The sequence below is a fragment of the Carassius auratus genome, unplaced genomic scaffold (genome assembly GCF_003368295.1).
Source record: "Carassius auratus strain Wakin unplaced genomic scaffold, ASM336829v1 scaf_tig00005249, whole genome shotgun sequence".
In the NCBI taxonomy this organism is placed as follows: domain Eukaryota; kingdom Metazoa; phylum Chordata; class Actinopteri; order Cypriniformes; family Cyprinidae; genus Carassius; species Carassius auratus.
In genome coordinates this window covers 287,401-299,093 of record NW_020523643.1, presented here as the reverse complement: position 1 = coordinate 299,093, position 11,693 = coordinate 287,401, and the positions used below count along the sequence as shown (strand labels likewise).

At 37.3% G+C, this 11,693-nt stretch overlaps 1 protein-coding gene across 1 annotated transcript; it reads right to left on the bottom strand.

Moving 5' to 3' along the window:
* Window positions 1–8,174: 8,174 nt before the first annotated feature.
* smim32 (small integral membrane protein 32) lies at window positions 8,175–9,862 on the bottom strand. The gene is made up of 2 exons (XM_026244233.1): window positions 9,241–9,862; window positions 8,175–8,718 (listed from the first exon to the last, which is right to left on the bottom strand). Exon 2 carries the CDS (start codon window positions 8,704–8,706, stop codon window positions 8,389–8,391), a length of 318 nt encoding a protein of 105 aa, XP_026100018.1. The 5' UTR covers window positions 8,707–8,718; window positions 9,241–9,862; the 3' UTR covers window positions 8,175–8,388.
* Between the last annotated feature and the right edge of the window lie 1,831 nt (window positions 9,863–11,693).

The window sequence follows — 11,693 nt, the reverse complement described above, 5'->3', positions numbered from 1 at the left end:
ACATTCTGGACTTTAAGATCTTTCGGGACTACAATCAATGTAAAAAATAAACACGAGGGAGCTAAACACTAAACTATCAGAGCAAACTTTAAATCAGCTAAACTCCAGATGCAACTCAAGGCCTCTGATAATACAAACTCAGCTTTGAGAAAAAACATATATTAAGGGCCCTATAAAACTCCATTATAAAACTTTTTTTTTTACGTTTTCTGAAATGAAAACGTTTACTGAAGAATATGTATTTATATTTACGTTTTGTTCAGTATCATATTTGATACATCAGGTTTTTATGGCTCATATAGATTGAAACGGTGAAAATACGAAGGAAAAAACAGCTCATTTATGCTAAAATATGCAATTTGGTGCAGATGCTGCTATGTATATGGTCAAAAAGGAAGATGAAATTCTGACTGTCATTTAAATCAAGGAGATGTTTATAACAGTTTAGCAAATACTTACATAATATAAATATCATCCGTTCATCTATATCTCCAATAATGTCTTAGAAAGATGAAACTGAAATGCTTAGTTTGAGGAGCAAAACATATAATGTAAAATAATGATATGCAAAAATTGATAGCCTGAATGCACTATGTAAGTCGATTTAGATAAAAGCGTCTGCTTAATGCATAAATTTAATTTAAATAATGCACAATAATGATTGAGAGATGAACACATAATGATCATATTTGATACTAGCTGATTTTTCAAAATAAATAATGTTTGGATAATCAAGTAAAGCTATAGTGCTTCAGTCCAGTAACTGTTGATCTTGAAATATTACCAACTACATAAAAGTTATTCTTATGTTTACGTGATAAGAGTCAGTAGGTGGACATCTCTACAATTAATCTAAAAGACTTTTACTTGCTGAAATTTTTTTTAACTATGAATCAGACGACAAGGCATGTAGCAGATTGTGTGCAACAGGTTTAACAACAAGTTTGAGCGTTTGGATGATTTAGAGTCCTTCGAAACTTGAGTATAAAACACAATACAGTGGACTTTACAGTTCTAATGTAAAATGGTATGGTGTTCTGGTGGTAATTATGGTAGAAAGAAGAGCTCTGCTTCTACCAGACAGAAACCCCACGTTCACACATACAGTGATGGTTTACGGTTTCCTCACATCAGTGTCTAGAGTTTCACTATAAAACACTAGGTGTGTTTGGGACCATACATTTCCATTTGACGAAACAGCTGATAAAAACTCCACAACACTCCAGTTCAATTAATCAACATATTTTGAAAAGCTATGTGTTTGTAAGAAATAAAATGTTTTTTTTTTGTTTGTTTGTTTTGCAAGCATTGTGCTTGATCTGTGCATATTTCTCTACTAATTCAGAAAATGAGACTTTTGCATTGGAGGAAGTGTTATTATGGACTCACATTTTGATCAGAAGCAACCATAGACCATATGAAAACATGGACGCAGTGTCGGTGACGTCACCCATAGGTTTCCGAAGAGCGTTTCTGAAGCCAAAAGTGGCCAGAGCAGGCCATTGCCATCTTGGCAGCTCCGGGGTAATCGAAAATGGGCAAGGCGGGAGCTGGTTGCTGAAACCACGCCCAACTAGTGAAGTCTCAGCAGCGGCAATTCACCTGTCACTCAAGTGGCCACGCCCTTAATCATGCAGAACTTTAAGGCTTAATATAATTTAAACGGTTGAGTTATAAAGAAATTCACCCCCCTCAGTTGTCACGAAGGGTAAAATTAGCTATAGAGACTGAAATAATTTTTTACACCAGGCTGTAAACATGTTTTTTTCTGCTGTAAAGTTGGCCATTCTAACATGGGGAGTCTATGGGACTGACTCCCTTTTGCAGCCAGCCTCAAGAGGCCAGTCGATGAATTACAGTTGAAGTCACTTCCATGTAGGCTTCACCAGAGAGCGGGAGGTTGCTGCTTGGAAGCAACACTTTAAAATGAAAATGCCTTAATGATTGATTTGTTTCATACAAATACGCAGCTTTCGGTTTCATAAGATGTAAATTGATGGGCTGGAGTCATATTAATTACTTGTGGATTATTGGGATTTTCTTATCAGCTGTTTGGACTCTGATTCTGACGGCACCCATTCACTGCAGAGGATCCATTGATGAGCAAGTGATGTAATGCTACATTTCTCCAAATCTGTTCCCATGAAGAAACTAACTCATCTACATCTTGGATGGCCTGAGGGTGAGCACATTTTATTTTATTTATATTCATTTGTTTGGGTGAACTATGTGTTTGATTTAAAAGTTTATTAAAAAGAACAATCTTACTACAAGGAACTTATGATTGCTCTCTCATACTATTTGCTCACTATAAGTAAGGAAAAAAGGGGGGAAGGGTGCATTTTACATACAGTATACAGTATACAATTTGGAGTATGCACACACACAGCCCAGCTGAAGAGACCTCGGTGGGCGGGGCCTGAGTGTTGAAGAGAGGGCGCGCGCTCGACACCACATCCACATGAGCTCCAGGACTCCTTTATGACGTCACAGAATTCCCTCACATTCGCGCTTTTTCAATTTCACAACTTCCAAGAGGTATTTACCCAACGGCAATAAAACTCCTGTAACTGAATGTGCTCCGTAATCGATACCGCTCTGCGCGTGACAGGATGCAAACCGCAGGAACCGCTCTGAAACAAACATGAACGCTTTTCACCTCGGAATGTTGTTACAGTCAGAACGCGACGCGACGCGACGCCTCGCACTGAAACAACATGTCATTTCGCAGACAAACAATGTTGCATGTCGTGGTGAAACAGTATATTTCCAAGTTGCCTATGCATTTTTTTTCTACATGGAAATGAATGAATACTATGGTATTGCCCCTGTCCAAAAACATATTGTTGCGTTACTGTCAGAGGTGACAGCCATCTAACTAGAAATGGGGGTGGTTAAGGTCCCTTCCGGATATTTGAAACCCTTTGAAGGAAGAGTGATGCTTGAAAACACTTCCTCATCAGAGAAGACGAACGCGAGCGCGCTGCAAAACTTCTCAAACCGATCAGAGCTTCGTGACTGCATGTAGGAAATGTGAATTTAAACGTCTTTGACTTTAATAAACAACCAGGTTCGAGCATAAACACATTTATAAACACCCTGGCGCTTCACTCAAGTACTGACAGCACATATAAGGACATCATACACTTACAAACTTCTTCTTTCCGTCTCCGTCCTCATCGTACTTCTTGCTTTTCTTCTCCTTGTCTTTCTTACTTTTTGAAGCACCACCAGATGCTGAGTTTGGATCCATGTTTGTGCAGTAAAATCACTTGAACTCTTTCGATGTGGATGCTCACGCGCCCGCTCAGGGCGTCTTTACCCGCGGCCTGGAGCTGCTGCGCGCCGCCGGCCTGTGCTCGTCCTCCGGCACAAAGGAAAAGGAGGGAAGTTTGAACCCTGGGGTCCGGTTTCGCGGACGCGTGCTGGTTTTGGACCTTTCGCGACTCGATTCGCGCCCGCGCTGATCTCCACGCACACGTTTCCTTGTTTTCGCGCAAGATTGTCTCGATGTAAACTTCGCGTTAAATCTCTAAACCTGTTGATCTACGCTGTCAGTCTGTACAGCTGTCATGAATTCCTATTATCACTGATTTAAAGTCCTGACTCTTCATGGTAAAGTCCTCAGATCGTGCAAACAGCCATGAGTAGTTCAGCTGAAGTTTTCCGCTTTCTCTCTTCCTGTGTGTGTTGGGCAGGTCAGTTGGGCGGAGCCAAGATGCGCACAGACACACACACACGCGCACACACCTGAGCGTATCAAACACAGGTAGACCAATACTGACCCCTGCTGACCTCTCACGTGTCACTCATCTAAAATATGGATCGGCTATATTGTCATACATTGTGATCCACACAACCATCCTCATAATGGAATGTTCAGATATTAAAACTGACTTGGCTAAGGTTTTCATAAGGTTCATCTTTATAAATAGCAAAAGGTTTATTTAAAATTTTAAGATTATCAAGATTTTGATAATAAATTAATACAAAGTGACAGTAAAGACATTTATGCTAAAAAAAAAAAAAAATACATTAAGTGCTATTCTTGTAAACTTTCTGTTCATCAAAGAATCCTAAAATATAAACGTATCACAGTTTCCTAAAAAATAAAAGAATGTTTTAACATTGATAATTAGAAAGGTATTTTAAATTGTTATGATATTTCACAATATTATTTTGTAAGTGTGTGTGTGTGTGTTTTTTTTTTTTTTTTTACAAATATCTTTGGTGAGTAAAGGATAGTTTAACACTGTGAGCCACTGTTTCACTTTCTCTTCATGACAATAAAACCTAGTTTGACTTTGACTTTTAAAGATGCATTTAGATTGTTTTGTTATTGCAAGAACAATCTTCTGAGTGTTAAGTTTATTGATTTTTATGGCATATATAAAACTAGAATTCCTGTTTTTATACATTATAAGAAAGGAAAAATAGATGGGGTCGAATATTATGTACAGAAGATTACATTTAATATGAAGCCATGTATTTTTATTGTAAATTTAAAACTAAACATAGAAATGCAATGATTTTTTTTTACATTAAAAATAACATTGTTTTATTTCTGTTTATTTGTCTTACTGCCTGCATATGCAGCAATGTCATTTACTACTACATGTTCTTATCTAAAATAAATAAATAAAAAAATAATTAATAATAAAAAAGAAACTATTTCTTCCTCACTAATTTATTTCTAAGCGAAGCGCACCACCTGCTGGTGACGAGTTGAACAGCCGCTGCGTGTTAGCGTGCTTCACAGCACATTCATGTGGTTTAAAAAACAGCGAAAGTTTAATTTTAGACTGGCCTTCTTGTTTCTTATTTGTCCCATTAACAGGTAAAGCAGAACGGATCCTGATGAATTCATGCTGGTTAAGGCACATTAAGAGCCGTTTCACCTCGCTCATCTTTCCAGTGTCATTAACTTTAATGCCAAACTTCAGGAATGCTGGAGAAAAGCTGCTGACAGTTGACTTAATTAGTGTTCTTCAGTGGTGTGTGTAATTAACAGGCTTCAGACAGTTGAGTGTGTGTCATACAGAGACAAAAATGAAAAGAAGAGCTCTGTGCAGAAAGTATATGCACCCGTTTATCTCTTTAAGTGAATGCACAATGTGTCCTGCAGCTCTGCAGAGATCAGTCTGATATTGTCCACAGTCAGTCAGTCACTGCAGGTTTCTTTGTGAATGTGCTGACTCAAGCCAACCCAGATTCACACTGAGTAATTATAATCTACTGCACACACTCCAATTTACCCAAACTCTCATCTAAATCCCACCACCGACACACTCACACACACACACACACCAAGGAGAGAAATAACAGGGGCCTGTGCCACTGAAGGGCCCTGGAATGACATAATGTATGGTAATGAAGGTTTGTTTTGAGGTAATGAGGAAAGAGCTTTTCACACGAAGACACTTCAATTGTCTTAATGACTGTGGATTAACACAGATCACTAACACTGTAAATATACCATCTTTAGAAATATTAGTTAGTCTGGTTAGAAAGCAGTTTCTCTGCTGAGAACAGGGGAACAAAGCGTGTTTATGACACTTCCCGAGAATCCAGTAAAAGTCACATGTACAATCATTGTTTAAAGTGATAAAAACACAAATAGCCAGCGGTAATTATCGAGTTGGTAAAATTAATTATTAAACAATTAACACTGCATAAACAATAGCTATACTGCAGCTTCACAGTATGTTTTAAAGCTTGGGGTCATATTAAGTACATGTATGAATTATATATATGTTAGAAAATATTTGTATTCCATATAAATGTTGTTCTTTTGAGCTTTCTATTCACTATTCATCAAATAGTCCTGAAAAATAAAAAATAAAAAGCAGTACAACATTAATAATCATAATTTAATTTTCTTAAGCAGCAAATCAGCATATATGAATGACTTCTGAAGGATCATGTGACACTGAAGACTGGAGTAATGATGCTGTAAATTCAGCTTTGCAACACATGAATTACATTTTAAAATGTATTACAACAGAAACAGTTATTTTAAGTAGTAAAAATATTTCACAACGTTACTGTTTTTACTGCATTTTTAGTCAATAAATAAATATATAAAATGCAGCCTTCAACACTTTTGAACAGCAGTGTATAATCAGTTTAACTTATATTTAATTACATATACATGACAATATTGATTTAATTTACCTAAATTGTTTAAAAAATGGGGTAAAAAATATTGTAAAACAATTTTAAGCAAATAATTTATAAAGTTTTTGTGTTGACAGCCTGAAATAAATCTGAAATTATGAAACTTTAGTTTTTTTATTCATGGTAAAATTTGCCTTCAAATCTACTGAATGCTTGTTTAATTCAAGTCGAATCTATAACCTCCTTACTGGTATCCTTTAACCCATTCTTAATTTAAGTTATGTTTATTTTATATTTATTTCTAGAAAAAAACTGCAACTACCTAAACCAGGTTTAGATTAAGTGTGAGCTCCTGAGGAGAATGAACATTTTCTGAAAGTTAAGCGTTTCCTCTCATCTGCTCTTTAAAGAAAAACTTTCTAATAGTTTCAGACCCTTTCACTTTAGTTGAAAGTTCCCTTCAGATCTTCTGGGGACATTTTCAGCAAAGCTGTCCTCAAAAGTGTTGCTAGGTCAGAAACTCTCTCTCTCTCTCTCTCTCTCTCTCTCTCTCTCTCTCTCACACACACACACACACACACACACATAACACACCGCCTCTGATCAGAATCTGTGGTTATCTTATTATACCTCAAAACAGTTGGATATTTCAGTCATGGTCATTGGTTTCTCTCTGTGAGCTGCTCAGAAAGGCTCTTGAGGAAAGAGACACATCCATTTGTCTTGGTTTTATATTATAAGCCCGGCGTCTCTTTTTTATTGAGTCGCACCTGATTCTCTGCGTCTGTCATCACGGCTTTGGTGCATCGGATGCGGATTAAGACAGATATCGGATTGATTTATATCTCCACTGGCGTTGGTGTCTTACGTAACTTCAGGAGAATATAATAACTGTCAGACAAACATCGATAGATGATTCGGGCTCAGCTGGGTGGAAGTCACACTACCTACTGCTGGACTCATTTAGCTGCTGCTTTCATACTAAGTGTCTCGCAGGACACAATAATGACATTCAGAGGATTTGAACCTAAGACTGTAGCTCAGATCTTTACATTTCAGCACCAAAACAAAAACCCTGTCCTCATTTACTCATCCAAATGACTGACTGACTTCAGTGGAAAAATGCTCAAACCAGTGTTGTTAATGTTAATAATTGGAAATCTTAATAAACAGTTAAAGAAATACAGTTGGAATTAAATAGAATATAAATATTAGATGAAAAACTTAAATGAAGATTTAAAAAATGGCAGCCAACTTAAAAAAAGTTAAAGAACTAACGTCACTAATACTAAAAAACTAAAAATAATAAATTAATAAAAATGACAAAAGTACATACATTATTAAAACTGAAATTATAATCAAAACTAATCTAAAAGTAAAACCTATTCAAACTATTAATAAATTATATAATTAAATAATAATAATAACAATAAATAATATAATAAAAAATGACACAAATATTATTAAAATTAAAGCGAAAACGGAAAATCTAACAATAAAGTCTTATTGAAACTATTCATAAATACTTTATTTAAAACGACTTAACTTTTTAAAATAAAAAAGAGAAAAATGACAACAAAATTATTATAATTAAAACTTAAGATGAAAGTATTGAACTGAAAATATGAGAATAAAAAGTTCTTCAAAATATTACAAAATTCTATTTGATATGACAAAATCAAAACAGAATAGCTAAACTTTAAACTAAAATTAAATCAATTTTTAATAAATGCTATAATAGTATATCAATACTACTAAAGTAATGAAGATTACAAATATTGCCTTGTCAACTAGCCGAAAATAAATAAATAAATAAATAAATAAATAAAAAGATTGAAAGTTTAAGTACTACTAAAATTACTTAAACTGAAAAAAGCCAAATAGAAATATATTTTGAAATATTCATTCAAATGCTCATCATACAACTCATGGGATTAATTAGAACTCTACATATTGTGTAATTGTGTTTGGGGGAAAATAAATGAGTAAATGAAACTCGTCCTATTAACCCGAATAAAATATCAGTACATTTTCCAGACACAGACGCTCATGTATGTGAGATTTAATCATGGTTTAACATCGTACAAGAAAATAATCTCTAACATAACGCACACAACTTGTGATAAACCGTATATGGACATAAAAAGCCATGCAGAAGTATAAAACAGTCATTATATACAGACAGATCGATCACACGGGTGAGTTCAGCTTCAATCCGGCACTGATTCTGTTATCCAAACCACTTTGCATCCATTGAGGGGCTCGAACGGGTCATTTGTAGGAGCTGCGGGCCTCTCGCAGTGAGCGGTCGTAAGGCATGGAGGCGAAGAAAGAGTTCCTCAGCTGACAGTTGATGAAGAACACGATGAGGAGGACCAGCAGGAAGAGCACCAGGCACATCACCACATACGTGGCCAGGTCTGGTTTGTCAGGCTCGCCCTCCCGTAAGGCGCTCCCGCGACCCGTAGGCTTCAGGAGGGCCAGCACGCTCACGGGCCCGTGAGACAGCGGCGCCTGCGTGTGTGTGTTGCTCATCAGGTCGAAGTCTCGCGCTGCCGCCGTGGAGTTCAGCAGCATCTGCCTCAGCATGATGAATCTAGACTGAAACAGAAAATTGATATGTTTGGTATAATTTGGTATTCAGTACTTTGATATATTGCAGCTGTTCCATACTGGTTAGTCAAAAGTTAACTTACTATTAACATTAAGTCAAGAGCAAGTGGGTACACTGGTACGCACAGGCAAATAAATAAACACAGTGTTAGTTAGTGTGTATCTGCTATTATATTTCGTGCATGTACATGTAATTTCGAAAGGACCGATTCTGATCGTAGTGGTGGACGTTTGGACCAAAAAATGCCAGGGCTGATTTTTAATCCCAGTCCAGTCCTGTCTGTGTCTGCACAGTCGACTTGCATAAAAATAAACCTACCAGGCGTTTAACTAAAATGAAAGCTTATATATATAACTACTGTATATAATATACAAGGTTGCGCGCATGAGTTCTGCAATTAAAACAATGGAATTTTCTAAAAATATCTACACTCTCAAAAATAAAAGAGTGAGAGTGTAAGATGCGCGCTCTGTTGCGTGTTATTTTGGAGGTTTCAGGGTTTCGCTTACCGTCTGTGCGCCGCGGACAGCAGGACGAGGAGGACGCGGCGCGTCGTTGCGTTCGCATTCCACGGACTTCCCAAGACCACCAGACCTCCAGCTCACCTCAGACAAGAGCTCTGGGCATCAGCACTACATCCACAGGTGACTCAATCAGTTTAACCATGTCCCACTGTGTGCTTTTCCATAGATTCATGCGCTAGCGGAGAGAGAGGACCTCTCCAATCACGCCGACGGATCCAAATGTCTCTAAATCAACGCGCAGTGAAGGTCAATAGCAGTGCGAGACGAGTGTCAGTATCCTCGTACACACAGAATCACTCCTTTCCAACAGGTTTCCATGCTTTGGACCCCTGCCCGTCTAATCAACATCACGTCGCATGGTTATATCCGGGGAAAGTGGCTGTCCACATGCGTATCCTTCATCCACGACCTCCCGTCACTGGGGTCGATCGATCCGGTTCGGCTGGAGAGGAAGAATATTTACGAACAAATAAAAGAAACATAGAAACGAAAGATACACGAGCGATTCTCTGTGCGCAATGGAGACGGAGACGCGCGAATGTCTCGCACTCCTCAGACTCTTCAGTTTGAGACAAAGTGAGTGGAAGAGTTTCAGGAGGATGCGGAATGTCTCAGAGGAGAGAGAGAGAGAGAAAGAGAGAGAGAGAGAGATGCAGCCTATCAGACGAACCAGCCATTTAAAGGGACCGTTTGAGCTGCTGATGTCATGAGTTTCGTTAAGGCCCTAAAAATTAGCGTCCAAACCAACACATTGGTCTACGTTCTGTTTATTATCTGTCCTCTGTCATCTGCTGCTAAATGCGCGAACTCTTTCAAATTTGTGCATTCTGAATGGCAGTCAATGTAAAGAAAAACTCATTTTAAAAACTGAAAATTTAACAGTATTTATCCTGTAACATTTATTGCAGTTTTTCACCATATATGATATGACATCCTTCACTTTCCTCAATACTCCTACTAAATCAATCTGACACACTGTGCATAATGTGCAATCTTTGGAATAATCGGTTCCTTTAATAAACCTAACCGACACAGTGAGAGTTTTCTTAACAAGTTAGCACTGCTGTGTGATGTTACAAACCTCTCAATGAAGACATCAGCTTCTTGAAGGCAAGCATTGTTTTTGTTCATACATTGTATAATGTTGAAGACTATTAAGCTCATTAATATGAATGTCTTTTTAAATCCTGTGGACACGCCCTCCTTGTGTTAATCACTTTTGAAGAACATCATATCACAGAGGTTAAACAGCACATCGCCACTGTCTTGAACTAGCATCACACACATGGGGTTGAACAGAGCAGTCAGGACAGAGTCACATTAGTGTGTGATCCTATAAGTGAACAGACGGGCCACATCCTGACCTGAATGTCATTTAGTGTTTATGCAGCAGTAAAGAGCTGTTCACATCAAGGACAGTAACTACGATAAAGTTTTAATAACTGTTCGTCTGTGAGAATGGGAAGTACACACCACACCAAAAGATAATAAATGTTGTTGGAATCACTTTCATAATAGTTTTTTTCCCCCAGCTAATGTACTTTAATAACATTAACAGAATCCACCTTTAAAGCAGGGATTTTTTTCTTCAGCATTACTCTTATTCACCCTAATGTTGACAGAATGTAAATTATGACATAATTCTCATATTCCAATGAATTATTCATGTAACTAAGAGTCATCTTCGTTTCCAGACACAGTTTTGACTGCACAGGATTTTTTTTTTTTAAATTACAATAGGAAGATTAAAAACCATTCTTCATGTTACATTATAGGTTATTCAGATCAGTTTTTTTCTGTACTCTGTACTCTTTAAAACACCACTACACTAGAGAATAAAAAAGAACTACACTTTAAACGTTGAGCCTGAAATTTGCATTAAACTAAAGTCCTTTGAGAGCCTGTGTGTAGAAGACAAAAGCTTTCTCAATCTGGCTCAGTCTGAATAGAACTATAATATGCCACTCCACAATATTATTGTGTCATCAGTAGTTTTGTATGGTAATCTGAAACTGATTTAGAATCACGATATATGTGAAAATAATGCAAACCTAGAGCAATTAGCACTATTTGGTCTGTAACAATTAAAGAGCCAAACAGATGGGAACTCAAAAATTACCTGTATTACAGTGTATTGTATGTAGCTGTCCATCCGTGTAAACAATGTGCAAAGTAATTAAACCAAAAAGTACACGATTTATAAAGTTATTGGCTTCTAAAGTAAGGAGTCGACTCTGAATCGCTGAAACGAGTCGTTATAGATTTCAAATCTTTTGCCCATCTCTATGTACGTCACTAGGAGCACTTTGCATAATAATCTCCGCCTACCGTTTTGAGAGAAACTGAACTCTGACCTGCCCCACCCCCCCCCACACAGACGCTCTGGTTAGTAGTTGGGTTATCATGTCGAGGAGACAGTTTGTTTTATTTTCACTGCC